At 40.1% G+C, this 16,391-nt stretch overlaps 1 protein-coding gene across 1 annotated transcript; it reads left to right on the top strand.

The window, feature by feature from the left end:
• The first annotated feature begins 617 nt into the window (after positions 1-617).
• Positions 618-15,929, top strand: paxbp1 (PAX3 and PAX7 binding protein 1). The gene is made up of 18 exons (XM_034683535.1): positions 618-1,070; positions 1,336-1,458; positions 2,825-3,037; positions 3,261-3,482; positions 3,579-3,679; positions 4,106-4,329; positions 4,645-4,834; positions 7,427-7,550; positions 8,219-8,321; positions 8,554-8,669; positions 8,763-8,962; positions 11,015-11,162; positions 11,286-11,407; positions 11,500-11,576; positions 11,681-11,747; positions 11,922-12,068; positions 14,771-14,925; positions 15,126-15,929. Exons 1-18 carry the CDS (start codon positions 749-751, stop codon positions 15,244-15,246), a joined length of 2,775 nt encoding a protein of 924 aa, XP_034539426.1. The 5' UTR covers positions 618-748; the 3' UTR covers positions 15,247-15,929.
• Positions 15,930-16,391: the final 462 nt, after the last annotated feature.

Genomic DNA, 16,391 nt, shown 5'->3' with positions numbered 1-16,391 from the left:
AAATAAAGGTTGAATAAATAAGAAAAAAAAATTGTGTGCTAATTTTACCTCAAGTAGATATTTGCTGAGACAGAAAGGGTTCGGAGGGAATGATACAAACAATGTCATCAATCAATCAATCAAGCTTTATTTATATAGCACATTTCATACAGATCAAATGCAACCTAAAGTCCTTTACAGCCATTGAAAAACAAGAAAGAAGCAGAAATAAAACAATGGCAAGACGTATTAGGGTAAAATAATAATAATAATAATAATAATAATAATAATAATAATAATAATAATAATAATAATAATAATAATAATTAATAATAATTATAATAATAATAATAATAAAATAGAGACTAATGCACACCAAAAATAAAATAGTAATAAAATATGTTAAAGCATCAAAATTAAGAATACAAATAGTGTGATATTCCTACAATTTAAGTATAATAATTGTACATCATTATTTTTTATTTTATTCACTTTGTTAAATAATTAATAGTGCAGCAAATTCTTGCATGTTTTGTTTTCTTCCATTGTAATTTCCATGAATGGTGCAAGTCAACTTTCCACCAGTGGGTGGCGGTAATGAGCCAGTAACACACAGATTCTCCCGCTAACTTTGAAAACGAAGAAGAAACGCCGTTTCTGACAGAAAATGGCTGCCCGGGATTGTGAATCCACTTTCTCTCGGCTTGCGGCACATTTTTAGGGTGTCCTGCGTTCCAGCATGCACTTCAGCAACTAGCAGAGAAACACAATGTTCAAAAAGGCGAAACGAGCTAACTTTCGACGGAGGAATGAATCCGACGAGGACGAACCGGAGGAGGGTCGGCAGCAGCCGCAGCAGCTCGCGCCGACCCTGTTCGGGCCTGTCGGGGAGGAAATCCCGTTCATGGAGTCCAGTACCAGCGGGACCGGAGCACCGGGCAGCACGGATAATGCCCACAGCAACGGCTTCCTAGCTAGTGCGCACACATTTAGACCTATTAAGAAAGAAAAGAAAGTCAAAGAAATACCCACCTTCACGGTGCCTGCACCACCAACCAAAGCTAGCTTGCTGAGCTTCGTCGATGATGAAGGTTTGTCAACAAATGCTATGTTAGCTAGCCGGTTAACGTTAGCAGGAGAAAACGTGCTGGATTGACAGTTCTCAGTGTTAATGTTAATGCCTCCTCTTTAGTTCCACCTTATGATAGTAAAGTCGTTTTAATAATGACTCCCACCTTTGTAGATATAAGTGGTATTTTCTCTGTAATCCTGTTCTGACCATTACCTTCCACATGATGATCATGTGCGTGGATAACTCACCACTCATTTCCCCCTTGCTAACCTGTTTGTAAACAGAAGGATCCGAGGTGTTCAGAGTGAAGAAATCAAACCACAGCAAGAAGATCGTCAAGCAGCTGAAGAAGGAATACAAAGAGGATTTGGAGAAGGGTGGAAGTGTCAAACAAGAAATCAAATCCGGTGAGGAAAGATCCTAAGTCACTGACTGACAGGGTTTTACCTCACAGACTGAAATTCCCTCTAAAATTCATACTCTCTGACAGTCAGTCTCAGAACATAGTCTTGAGGATTTAGGCTCAGGTTCCTCCATCTATACGGGGTAACTCAGGTTCTAATACTGGACACAGCTGTAGCCTTCCCCAGAAACCTCACACATACATGGGTGTAGTGGTAAATACAAACCACAGTCTTTACACTTTCTTTAATTGTTTATTATCATTAGCAGTACAAGAACTCCATCTAACCTTACAGCTGCAACATGTGTCAAAAAAATTGGACAAAATGAAACAGAGTCTTGAAATTGAATAATTAATTAGCAAAAATAATTTGTTTAACAGTGTCAATAGACCAATAAATGCTTTAGAAGCTGAAGGTAAGATATGAAGCCTTACCACAAGATGGTGGTAGATCTGAGGAGAGTGCATCATCAGCAATTAAATTTATACCACATCTATCAATCAATCAATGAACCAACCAACCAACCAAGCTTTATTTATACATCAACTCACATACAAATCAAAAGCAATTAAAAGTGCTCAACAGCAATTGAAAACAAGAAACAGGTTTAAAAAAAATAGTGGCAAAACATATTACATATTTACAAAATAATAATTTGAAGGTGATACTCATAGACACATACAACAATTAAATATATGTTATTGAAAATAGGTTTAAACATGAAAATAACAAGAATATAAATAGTTAAAATATCAGAATCAGAAACACTTAATTTATCCCTGGGAGGGAAATTCAGTACAACAAAGGGTAAGGATAAAAGTTGAAGATAATAATGGCAATTAAATATCAATAAAACTGAGTAGGCTAATAATACAAAATAAAAAAATAGTTGAAAATAAATAGAATAATAAAAAAATATTAAAATCAATATAGAAAAATCTTTAGAAATATGTAGAGGTTTAAAGATTGTACTATGTCATAATTATCAGTCATCTCTTAAACGTATTATAATTTGAAAGTTGAAGATTATCTCCAGATGTACTGTGAGATATTTATGCCATGGTTTAATAGTTTGTTCACTGAGACCTGCCATTCTAAATTCCTGACAGTACTGATACAACTTTTGAAAAATGGGCAAAAATCAGATATCAGTAAAATGCTCAACTTGTTAATGATCACTTCAGATGCCCTAAATATGATCTATCTAAAACACCATAAATGTCTGTGAATACTAATGCTTTTGGGTTATCTAGATGGGAAAGTGCAGAAATCCAGTTCTACCTGCTCAATGGTTTGAATGTAAATCCAATTGAAGTTTTTTAAATGGTTATTCTCCCAGCTAACATCTCTCTGTGTCCCGTTTACCCAGATACTGCTCCACAGCTTGCAGTCGCCATCAAAGAGGAAGTAACCAGCGGAGCGGGTAGTGAACATGGGGAGGAAGAAATGGAGGTGGACAGTGCTGAAGAGCACGAGGAAGAGGCGAGGAGTCAAGGTGGCCAGGTTCACGGCCAAGTATCTAAATCTACCAGTGCTGGATCATCCTTCAATACGCTCTCCTCCCTCGGCAGCCTGAAACCAGGTACTGCACATGTCCAAATTTAGAAGCTTCTTCAGAGTTTCAACAGGGAAGGCTTCCACAAAAGTTATAATACTTATATCAACACTTCTGTCAAGAGCCAGTTTCTACTTTATGATAGTTTTGTGTATTTCCCTAGCTAATCTTGGAAGTAACTTCATAAAGAGATAACAATAAACACATAATTCATGAAGTAGTCAGATCACACTTTGTTTTTCTCTTCCAGGTGAAATACCCGACGCAGCATTCATCCACGCTGCTAGAAAGCGCCGCCAGCTGGCTAGGGAGCTGGGAGGTGAAGCTCCTCTGGTCGAGACAGAGACGCCCAAGAAACGCATGGTAGGAGAAGACCAGGATGCCAGTGACGATGAAGACGAGGAAGAGAAGAGGATACGCTTCAGTGGAGTGAAGAACAAAAGCCAGAGACAAAAGATCGCTGAGGAGATAGGTACCCTGAAACAGTTGTGCACTGACACCTCTCTTGGCCACTGGCTGCTGTTTGAAAACTAAATACTTTAATGTAACATCCCTGTGTCGTGTGCAGGCATTGAGGGGAGCGATGATGAGGCTCTGGATACAGGGCAGGATGAAGAGGTGAGCCGCTGGGAGCAGGAGCAGATAAGGAAAGGAATCAGCATACCACAGGTAAACTGTCTTAACAGCATGTCAAGATATTTGTAAACAGTTTGTTTACATATGTATTTTTTATTTTGATATCTTTGAATCATATTTGGCTTTTGTTGCTTTAAGTACCACAGATTTTTATTCGTTTTGAGCCGTAGCTCCAAAAAGATTAGTTGACTTCATGATTGGACGATTGACTTAAAGTCACAAGGAATTGTATTGATCTGTCAATAATTTATTAAGAATAAATGCAAAGTATTATCCATTCCAGCTTAAATATTTTGGCATCTTTTTAGATTAACTTTGCAAATTATTCTGGTGTTTTATTGACTGTGATTAATAAAAAAAAAATCAAAGACAGATGAATAATGATGCAGATAACCATACCTTGTTACCTCATTGAATCAAAAGTAATTCCCACTTGTGTCCCTTGTTTCTGATGTGTAGGTCATAAGCAGCCAGCCAGAGGAAACCCCAGTCTACTACCAGAACAGCTACGAGACCCAGCCGTACGGCGCCTCCTACAGCATGCCGTTCACCTACAGCACCGTTGTGCCGCAGACGTGCAAGCCAACAGGCCGAACAGACAACGGCTCTGTTCACTACGGGGCCCCAGTTAGTGATCTAACCCCGGTATCCATTGATCTGGTAAAGAAACGCCTGCAGGATAGGTAGGTTCAGTCAAAGACTGCGGCAATATCGGTCTTGAGCTCAGGTGCTGCCATGTCTGTGTGCTGTGGTCCTGGAGACCCGACAAAGTTATCCACAGATCTAATAGCCAGAGAGGCTATGTGAGGGTCTGAGTGGGGGCTGCATTTATCCCCCTCACATGTCATGTTTGTACAAGAGTGGACTGTTTCTTTTTTATTTTTTTTATTTTTTATATTTAATGTGTGCAGTGTGTGTTAGTAATTATGATTCAACTAGCTGTATCTCCCTATCTAACTCCTCCCTGCCGTCTCTCCCTGTATGTCGTGTGTCTGCAGGCTCAGCCAGATGCACGCAGGCCACAACGCTAACGCCAAGCGCTTCAAACAGATCGAAGAAGACCTCACTGCCTCCGAGAGCAGCATACAGCAGCTGGAGGGCTCGTCCAATGACAATGCAGAGCAATATAAATTCTTGCAAGAGATGCGAGGGTATGTTGGAGACTTGCTTGAGTGTTTCAGTGAAAAGGTAAGGGAGAAGTTGTCTGCTGTCTCATTAGCTGTTTTCTGTTGTGTGTCTGTGTGATCTCTGACCACTTGATATGAACTTAAAAGAGACCGAGAATCTCTTTAAGAGTTCTGTATTGTCAGATATGAAGTCGCACAAAGCGATGTTGTATTTTATTAAGTTGTTAACTTCTTACATGCTGTAATTAAAGCTAGTCTACAGGGCTATAAATAAGTCTTGCACTGTGTATTTCACAGATGTGACAGAACTGTTTTCATTTGACAGTTTTTTTTAGTGTAACTTACTGCAGCAACATTCAATTAGCGGCTCTTTTTTCACTCAAAAAGAGACTGAATACGTCATAACTAGGGATGCACCGAAAATCCGGCCACCAAAACTTTTCTGAGACTTTAATCACCGAAACAACCCGGCCGAAAAAGGATGTTGTAATGATGCAAGCAAAAACCGCGGCCATAACGCGCTTGTCTGGATAAGGGCCAACATGTCTGCATCCGTTCTTCCTTTAACTGCAGCACTAAAGCGTTTTCTAAGCAAAGAGGTTGAGGCGGTCCACGGAGTGAAAACAATGAAAAGTACACTCTTACATGGGACTTCCACCAGATCCGTGTCCGGTCTGTGCTCTTCTCCGTCTACACCCACCGGTTGCGTCTTCGGAACGCAGCACGGAGCAGGACCGCCGGACAGCTGGAGTCATGTGACCGAGGTTTTCCCACAGCAATCACTGAATCAAGGATTCTCCTCCACTCCTCATCCATGTTGCCTTTCTGGTCCTCTGAAAACCTCTGACTTGATGACTACAGGCCTGCCTCTGCTCAAAATGACATTTTTTTTGGTCATAGTTAAGTTAAAAACAATCTAACGATAACAGAGTGTTTTATTCTGAAAATTAACCGGGCTGACTTCCTGTCCTGCTCCATCTGCTCTGTGCTGAATTGATGCGGCGTGATCCAGCATCCGGCAAAAATAGAAGTCCTGCGTATCTGATCCGTTTGTGTTCCGATCTGGTGGATCAGAGACGCAGCCGGAACACAATGGAGCGGATCCAGTGGAAGTTAACAGATTGATTAGAATAGAAACCTATGAGATCCGGTGCCGTGACGGATCGGAGACGGACTGGACACGGATCTGGTGGAATTTAGCCTTTAGTCTGTCAGCACACGTTTCACTGGGATCAATACGGATCCTCTGCACTTCATTGCGACTGTACTTGATCTGCTTTATGATCCAGGCCGCGATGGATGCAGAGAACCTGCTTGGAGACGGAGAATCGCACAGTGCAAGAAGGAGAACAGAGCCAGATGCGGGGCATATACAGTTGTGCTCATACGTTAACATACCCTGGCAGAATTTGTGATTTTTTTTGGGGGGCCATTTTTCAGAGAATATGAATGATAAGAGAAAAACTTGTTTTCACTCATGGTTAGTGGTTGGATGAAGCAACATTTTTATCAAACAACTGTGTTTACTCTTTTTATATCATAAAGACAACAGAAACTACCCAAGAAACCATACAGTCTGCCAGGGTATGTAAACTCATGAGCACAACTGTACCCTCATTGTCTGATATGTTCAATGAGATCCTTGATTTTAGTGAGGTTAGCACACAGTCAGAGCCATAAATGCAATGGTAGGGGAGACCGGGGACAGTTGTAACATTTTTGACATTTCTGTCTATAACTTTAAGCTCTTTTAACCCAGTGTGTTCAAACTGCTATACAAACTAGCTTCAAGTGTCTGCCAATTAATGGCCTAGAAAATGCATGGCCTACTCACTACTAATAATTGGCATAATAATTTACTTCGGTGCGTCGGTTTTCGGCGTTGGTTTCCTCATTTTCGGTTTTTCAGTTTTGGCCAAGAATTTTCATTTCGGTGCATCCCTAGTCATAATGACTCAAAGACCTGATTGAACGATATGAAGTCCTTACTTATCATTATTCATGTTATAAAAATGAAATCCACTTTCTGAAGCTGCACAAGAGCCTAATATTGTTGCAGAACCAAGTATATAAAGAAGAATATAGTCTCAACAAAGATGGGTCTAGTTCTTTTAAACAAAATGAAATCATGTCTGAATTCAGCTTTATTTTTGAAAGCCTGCAGCTGTGTTTCAAATGCATGTCCCAAAAAGCTAATTCAGTCTTGATCCTGCAGCAGCAGAGAGGCCCCTCCATGCACATGGAATAAACAAAGACCCGGTCTGCCATCTGTCTTCCACTCTAATGTGTCTTTAAACCCCGTTAGATGACTCTCAGTGCTCAGCGCTTTGTGCTGGAAACCACACCATCATTATCAGCAAGACTGGAACTTTGTATTGTTAATGCTGGGTAAAAACTTTGTACTTTATTCAACTTAAAAACTGTTTTCTTGCACTAATATTCCAGCATGAAAAATTGGCTCTTAAAGAGTTTCATTGAGGAAATACAAAGTTTTCAAATGTTACTGAGTTTTCACCCGCCTCATGCAATATCTTGGTTCCAGTATTGTTTTTGTCCGTCATGCTCCTCTTGTCCCTCCAGCAAGACGTCCGCGTGACTCGGAGCCCCGCTTTTTGTTTGGGTCAGAGGTCACAGAAAGCATCATATCTTTCAGGTGCCTGCTGTCCTGGAGCTGGAGGCTGCCATGCACCAGTTACTAAGGCACCGGGCCTCACGACTTGTCCAGAGAAGACAGGATGATATTAAAGATGAATCGTCGGAGTTTGCAAGCCTTTCAAGTCAGTCCATCTTGAAGGTTTTTATGATTTATTTGAACGGCCTCGTTAGTTCTTTTGAGTGAGAGAGAGAAAGTGTGTGCGTATGTGTGTGTGAGTGTTCCTGTCTTGTTCCCCTCTACCCATCTTAATCCCCTGATGAGTGAGATTAAGGTTAATGAAGGTGTGACTTTGAGTGAGTGGGCATGTTCATACCTGTGAAATGTTTGATTATCAGCTGCTCTTAAGCGGCTGATTCTGACAGTCAGCTGGGTGCTTGTCACTCAGCTCAGTCATTGAGTCACTAAGTAAAGATAAAATCCTTCTGTAAGTGGCTCATCACCTGTTACTTCATTGTAACATGTGGGAGGTAGCAGACAGGTAAGTGACTAGAGAATGAATGATACCAAAACAAATTTTCACAAATATGATGTCTCCTTTCTGTTGTTATATTTATATATACAAAGATTTACATTCATATTTTAGCTCTTTTAAGAAGCTTAAACAACTCCTATATTCCTATGTCATCTACTTTTAGGCCATTTAGATCAATGAGTACATTTTGAATAGTAACATTTTAACTTAAAACTTTCTTCTGTTATCTGAGATGTTAAATTTGCAGAATAAGACTTAAGTTCTAGCTTGTCTCAGCGTGTCATTACCGGTTCTAGCATGGCTCCTGTCTCTTGCAGATAAAGCTGTCATGGCTCCTAATCTAGACTCATTTGGCCGAGATCGCACGGCCTACCAGGAGCACAGTCGTCAGAGGAGGATAGCGGAGAGAGAAGCGAGACGGTATGAAGCTCATTGGTTCTCAAAAGACGTGAACATGTTGACCATGCATGAGATTATTTTAAGGATGAACAAACTGATCCTGTAGGTTGTGTTCTTATACACGTCTTAAAGCAATGAATGTCTTGATTGTAGTTCACTTTGTAGATATTTGATGATGTCATTTCAATGCCATGCAGAAAAACATGCTGTAATGTTGTCCCCTCTTTGACTTTGTGCTTGTTGTTGGATGCAGAACTCGGCGGCGACAAGCTAGAGAGCAGAATGGAAAGCGGGCAGAGCACAAAGAAGGCTTATCATCTGATGATGAGGAAACCTCTACAGACATCACAAGCTTCAACATGGAGAGAGGTACAGCTCCAACTTGTTGCAAGGACTACCATGATAAAGGAAAAATGGAAAGTTGTGACTTAATGTGTAACTGAAACCTTACGTCTCTTCCAGATCGCATCATGAGGGAGTGTAAGAAAGCATTCGAGGACGTGGTGGAGGACTTTCACTCTCTGGACTACATCAAGTCTCATTTTGAAGTGTGGAGGAGAGATTACGCCGACTGCTACAGAGACGCCTACATCGGCCTCTGCCTCCCCAAACTTTTTAACCCTTTGGTCCGTCTGCAGCTGATCACGTGGAACCCTCTGGAGGTGAGACGAACACAAGTGTTTCAGGTGTTAACCCTCTGTAAGCCTTAGCCCATTTTTGGTCATTCGCAATATTTGCCTGTTGTGTTTTGGTGTTTTTTTCTAAGCTTGGGGCATGATATTAAAGACAGTGGAGTTATTTGGGTCAATTTACAAAATTTTTACATATATGATTTGGTAAGTGTAATGTCCTCCAGTGTACTCATTTTACCAACGTTCGTGCTCTTAAGCCAAAAATGGCAGCCATTGAAACCCATTCAAACCACGTTTTTTGATCCTGGAATTACTACATCAGAAAAAAAGGTTCTGAGTTACTCATTGTTGTGAACCAAACCACAGGGACCTAAAATTTGGATTTTTACCATAGAACAGCAGATTGCGCCATTTTCTTAGTTTTCATCCCTTTGCCAAATTCATGCTACTCTCCCTTTGTCCACTAGGGGCACAAATCCTGCTCTAGAGTACCAAAGGGCAAATGGGTTCAGACTTTTTTGAGTTCACTGCATACCTTGAGATGTCTGGAAGTGGTGTATGTGTGTGTTTAGTGAAATTATTTTGTGTGTGTGGGAATATCTGTAGCCAAAATTGGAGTAATGAATTCCTTATGGGAAAAATGCCCTGATTAAATCCCCACCTAAAAGCATAAAACACTCAAAGTTTGAATGCCATTATTCTGCAGGAAAAAATCATATTTTTTTTCAAAACAGCTTTGACATTGTAGGTTTGGCTTCAAAATCTATGATGTTCAGGGTTTTCAGCTGAATGAACCACTTTTCATGTTTCCACTGTGGGCCAAACTTCATGTAGGTTTTGATTATCATTTTTTTGGCTCTTTTGGGGAATTTTTGCTATAGTTTTACATTTTGGAGCCTTCCATGCAATTTTGAAATTAGATTCAACCAAGGAAGGTCTCTGTGTGTTGATATTGATCCTCAAGATTGATGTATGTATATGTGCATGGTGACAGTAATGTGTGTGTGTGTGTAGGGGGGATCAAATTATAACCAAAAACCTATAGAGAAAGCTCATTCGCTTTTCATGGGTTTTTTCATAACAAAGGATCAGTCACAGACTGGCATATGAAGGGTTAAACTTTTGAAAATAAAATTTGTTTCAATTGATAGTGATGAATGACTTCCATTGAAAGATTTTTTTTCAAAATTTGAAAAAATATATTATTGTATGGCATATTTATAACAGTTTAGACTGCCCACTTTTGGTCAATTTGAGGCCAAAATTGTGACTTTTTGATAAAAAACATGACTTTGCATAAAAAATAATGCAGTCATTTAATTAGTGTTGTTGTGAGTCATCAACATATGTTAAAATGTGTTGACCCCAAATTTTTTTTTCCAGTTTTCATTGTATTATACAGGAGATAATAATTTAGTGTTTTTTCATCCCCTAAATTCCCCTCTCTGGCACTGTAACACGTGGTAGCTAAAGGGTTAATTATAATATTAGTGAATGTTTAGTATGTATCATTAACACTGAAGTTAATTTAAAGATTAAAAAAAAAATTGGAACGATCCATCAATATATGACATATTTATATCAGTTTAAAGCAATGCCCATTTTTGATCGCCTTAAGACCTTCAACGTAACTTTTTTAAACATAGGACATTACATGAAAAATAATGCAGTGATAAAAAAAGTGTTGTTGTAAGTCATCAACATATGTCAAAATGTGTTGACTCAAAAAAAGAATTCCAGTTTTCATTATATTATGCAGGAGCTGATCCATTTTTGGTGTTTTTTTCTTCCCCTAAATTCCTCTCTCTGGCTCTTAAACACGTCGTAACTAAAGGGTTAATTATAATATTAGTGAACATTCAGTATGTCACATTAATACTGAAGTTGATTAAAAGATTAAAAAAAAAATTGGAATGATCCATCAATATATGACATATTTATATCAGTTTAAAGCAATGCTCATTTTTGATCGCCTTAATACCTGCAACGTTACTTTTTCCTAGGGCTTACAGAGGGTTAAAGGTGTCTTTCTTTAAATTTGAGGGTTGTATTCTGAAAACCATTTCCTTCTTTCCTCTCCAGGCTAACTGCTCAAATTTCGAGTACATGCTCTGGTTCGAGTCTTTGCTGTTTTACGGCTTCGAGGAGCACAGCACTTTGCAGATGGGAGACGGGGATATCAGTCTGTTACCGGCTATTGTTGAGAAGGTCATCCTCTCCAAACTGACAGGTAGACAAACACACACACTTACACACACAGCTACATCTAGCACACTAATATTTTCTTGGTAAGAAAAAGCAGCTCAGTACAAAACGCATTTTATTTATGTCTCTTTTTGTGGTCATGTCTCAGTGTTGGCAGAGCAAGTGTGGGATCCCCTGTCGAGCAGTCAGACCGCCAATCTGGTGGGCTTCATTCACAGATTGATGAAAGGTTATCCGACTGTGCTGCATGGGGAAAACCGATACACACAGGTACAGCCCACAGAAAAAATGCTATTTTCTTCAGCTCTTATTGGAGGATGTCGTCATCATGACTACCTTTTCTCTTCTTTTTCCTCTACCAGGAGTTTTTAAGGACTGTGGTCTTCAGGGCGAGGCGGACTCTGGATGAAGATGTCTTCCTTCCTCTATTTCCCAAAAAGTACGTAACAGAGGAGTCAAGTTTTCTGGCTGTCCAGTTTCTGTTTAGTCAACCTAAATGTGGAACTTGTATGCCTGATTAAAAGTCTGTTTTTCTTTTGTTAGTGTGTTGGAGAACAAGAATAGCGGACCCTACTTATTCTACCAGAGGCAGTTCTGGACCTGCGTGAAGGTATGTTTGACATAAAAGTAAAGACAATGTTGTTTTTAGATGAATGAAACACTAATTTAACATCATGTCTTTTAATTCTGAATGACTGTTGTAGCTCACATCACATAGGAAGCACATAAAAGCTGACCCCTTTGATTTGAAGCTGTCTAACTCTTTGGTTTCCTCTGTTCACAGCTGCTTGGTAACATCCTGCAGTGGGATGGTATCCTGTCCAGTTCCTGTCTGAGGGATCTAGCGGTGGACAGCACTCTGAACAGATACATCCTCTCTGCTCTGCAGACCACTGATACATGTGAGGACAATGTCCTCAAGTGCCAGAAGGTACGTCAATACATCTCAGTAGCCATTCATCAGCATCTGGGAGCATGAATGAAGTTTGTTACGGCTTATTTTTAGTTTACAGAGAATGTGAGTGGTTGGTTTTGAAGGTTATGTGTTTTTAGGGTATTGTAAACAAACCTTCTTGGCGAACGTGCATCCTGTTGCATCTCACTCATGTTGTGAAGCCTGACACACCTCTCTTTAGCTCAGATGGGATTTGAATCCATTGTCTTGTAAAGTACAAAGTGCTGGAACATGACACCCTGGATTTCTTTTTCATTAAATGTAAATGTTTGTTTCTTATTCCCTCAATTCTCCCCCTGACCTGAAGAGTGTCTTGATTTGAAACGTGGCACAGATTACACTAGGGATGTCAAGAATGAATCAAGGATCGATTAATTGATTAAGAACTTACTCAAACACATTTTTTGTTTCGATTTCATATCATGTGGAACAAACATCGTGTGGTCTTATATTTCAATCAGCTATCAAGGAGGTGTTTTAAGTTAAAAGCATGTTTTGATGTGAATCAGCTGACTGAAGGTGTTGCGCACAGCAGAGACACTCAGCTGGGGGCTGCGGCTGAGTGACAGGTCTCCACAAGCGTTTTTTTTCTCTGTCGCCGGACTGATTTTGACTCGGTTGCGCTCCCGGCTGATTCCTGATACGGGGCGGCTGTGGCTCAGTGGGTAGAGTCGGTCGTCTATCAATCGGAAGGTTGGCGGTTCGATCCCAGCCCCGGCAGTCACATGCCGAAGTGTCCTTGAGCAAGACACTGAACCCCGAATTGCACCCTCTGTTGTTCAGAGGTGTGTGAATGTGAATGAATGAGAATAGCTAACACTGATGGTCCCTCACTACATAGCAGCCTCTACCATCAGTGAGTGAATGGGTATGAATGGGTGAATGTGACGAGTAGTGTAAAAGCGCTTTGAGTGGTCAGAAAGACTAGAAAAGCGCTATATAAGTACAAGTCCATTTACCATTTACCATACCTGACCACATACATATTGTAGCGATCCCAGCGAGGACGAATGGCTTTACTCTCAACAGATGAGTTTATTTTCTTAATTTCCGTGCCGTCAACAAACAAACACACCGTAAGAGCTGCACGGGACAAACAAACAAAATGTAAACATCACCATAACCAAAGAAATTACAATAACATCACATAAACACGAGACGAGGTAAAAGCATTTAAATACGGAAACCTGATAATTGATCCCAATACTGTTAAAACTGTGCAAACATGCAACTGCTAAAATTTACAGTCCACAAAATAATCCAAACATAAGAGATAACACCCCAAAACACAGTTAATCAGTGATACAATGAAAAGCATTTAAGGCAAACAAACAAACAAAGCGGACGCAACACGAGGCTGGTCTACCATGACTCAGCAAACAAAGGGCTAAGAAGTCAGGTGTGAGCAGCTATCGCGATCACACTTCATGTCATTAAAAGGAAAAAGTTAACATATCAGTAAACCCCCCCCCCCCCCCCCACCAAACCAAGACAATAAAGAAAAATATACCTTATTCCCAATCTCAAGCGGGACGCTAACCGAACCTTCTCTGTACCTTCATTCATTCATTGAGAAAGCGCTGACATTTGTTTACCTTTATTAGCTGTTCAGCGCGTCAGCAGTAAACCCAGCCTTCAAAATAAAAGTCCCAACAATAAACACCAAAATAGACACTTCAACCATAAAGATGAGTACATTTTTGTATACACTTTTACCTTTTAAAAGGGTCATTTACACATATGCTTATTTTTCTTAATAAGAACGACTAGTCAGAAAACTGTTCCCTTGTTGAAGTCTGAACCTTCACTTTTATGATTGTATGTCTGCAGAGTTTATGAGCCTGCTCCACACCTTGATATTCAGCATGTCTAACGTTTTGAATACCTCAATACGATCCGTAGCTATCTAATACTGTCAGTTATTAACATTGTGATGTGAAGGAAAATTTGATTCAGGGGAAAAAGGGCATTTGGTATTGTTTTTGACACGGAAAACATTTACGATTTTTTTTTTTTTAATGATTCATTGATAATTGATTGTTAACATTTCCAAAACAGAAAATACTTCAAATTGACATCCCTAGATTGCACAAAGGCCATTTTATTAGCTTCAAATTGTTGGCACATTACAAATATTTGTAATAACAACAACAGTCTCATTACTTTGAATTTAAAAAATGCTTCAATTCAAACCAGTCAACACTCAGTAGTGTTTTTGGATACACAGGAGGACAGAGGGATCCATTGTGCTGGAGTCTCCCCTGAATACTTTCCCAGAAAACATTATGATCTCTAACAGAGCGTCACTTTTCTGATCCAGAACTGCATCAACATGAATCAGTGACTCATGCTGTCACTTTGTTTCATTTTGCCGTGCAAGCCGTGCCAAAAGTTCCTAAAAATATTCATGAATTTATTGTAGCCACCTGAGCAGTGGAAACTCGCTCCCTCTCATGGGTCTGACAATTTGATGAGAGGTGTTTGTGTTTCATAACACAAGCCTCGTGGGCACGGTCAATGTGATTGGCTTCTCTCCACCTCTCCCTGTGCCAAAAGCTTTAACCCGACAAACAGTTGACTGCTCACTTAGTCAACCTTTTGCTGTTTTTGACTCACTCAACAGGGTGAAACAGAGCTTTTGTTTACTCTCTCTCTGCTCTGTGTTATGCTTCTTTCAGGTGGTGGAGTGTTTTCCAGCACACTGGTTCTCTGGGCTGAAGGGCCAGCAGACGTTTCCTCAGTTGGAGCCTCTCTGTCGCTACATCACCCACCTGGCCAACTCTTTGCACCGCGGCACTGTGGGCACGTCTGATGTGGAGAAGCGCACTGTCAAGTAAGAGGGGACCCTGAGAACAGTTATAGCTCCATCTACTGGAAGACTATGGGAGGGCATCATCAGGACTGCTTTGTGCAATTAAATAATGGCAGCGTATAAACTCTCAGATGACTTATTTTTATCATTAACTTTAAGCTGTGTTATGATCATGTGTGTTGAGTTCATGCTGTTTTCTAATACTCATAATCTGCCAACAGGGACCAAATCAAAGAGCTGGTGAAGATGCTAGGCCACATGAACGCCCTGGACCACATCGTCGCTGTGGCAGCAGAGCACGGCGTCAAAGACATCAAGCAGCTTTTTGAAGCAAAGTCGTAAAGATGATTGTAGCATAGGAGATTTTTTTTTTTTTAATCATCTTTTATTGCAAACAGCACACGTGAAGCCATAGGATCACTAAGTCAGATTCCTTGAAAGAGTGTGGGTGAATAAAAGTGCAGTCTTTTCATCCACTGAGAAGTCAAACCCTAGGTGTAAATACTGTGAATAATGTATAGAAAAGTGTGACCCCCCCCATCCATCAACACAGGACTGATGCTGGCTGACATGAGGCCTTGTTTTGTCAGCTCCAAAAATGCCACCCAGTTTTACTGCATGCTAGCAGAGTTTTAACACGTAATTTATTAAGAGGAGACGACTGTTGACATGAACTACTGGCACCTGTTTGGAAAATGTCTGATCTGCAGTTTGATACAAGCTGGCTGTCTGTAAAAATTGTATCACCACATTTTATTTCCCTCACGTACGACTCGTCTGTATGTGCAGTAAGAACTGCAGAGTCATCAAAAGGTCAGCATTGTACACCCACAAAAAACCAACTTGTCTCTTTGGGACAGCTGGCTGTGGCGGTTCTTCAAATCCCAACTCCAAAGTGTAGAGATCCTCTGCCACCCACGGACTCACCTGATGACCGAGACAGATCTGAGAGCTTTGTATTCAGATTTGTACTACTTTTGTTAAGGTATTTTATTTGCTTGTGAATAAAAATAATTTGAATGATAGCTGTGTGGTTTTGTTTATTTGATTAGTGTCTCATGAGAGTCTGAATGATCTGACCTAAAAGGCAAAGCAAAGGCAAGGCAGCTTTATTTGTATAGCGCATTTCATACACAAGGGCAACTCAATGTGCTTTACATGAAAAGATTAAAAACATTCAGACAGGCATAAAAGAACATAATTAAAATGACAAATATAATAAAACAGAAAAGAAAAGGAAAATTAGAATATATTAAAAATTACATTAAAATTTTAATTTAAAGTGGGTTAAAATGAGCTAAGATTGGAAGGCAGTGGCAAATACAAAAGTCTTAATCTCTGATTTAAAAGAGGTGAGAGTTGGAGTGGACCTACAGCTTTCAAGGAGTGTGTTCCAGATATGTGGAAACGCTGTTTCACCATGTTTCGTTCTGACTCTAGGGACTGAAAGCAGACCAGTACCTGATGACCTCAGAGGTCGAGGTGGT

This window comes from Notolabrus celidotus, chromosome 5 (assembly GCF_009762535.1).
Source record: "Notolabrus celidotus isolate fNotCel1 chromosome 5, fNotCel1.pri, whole genome shotgun sequence".
In the NCBI taxonomy this organism is placed as follows: Eukaryota; Metazoa; Chordata; class Actinopteri; order Labriformes; family Labridae; genus Notolabrus; species Notolabrus celidotus.
Note: the sequence above shows the minus strand (reverse complement) of the source record. Positions and strands in the feature narration are given on the sequence as shown.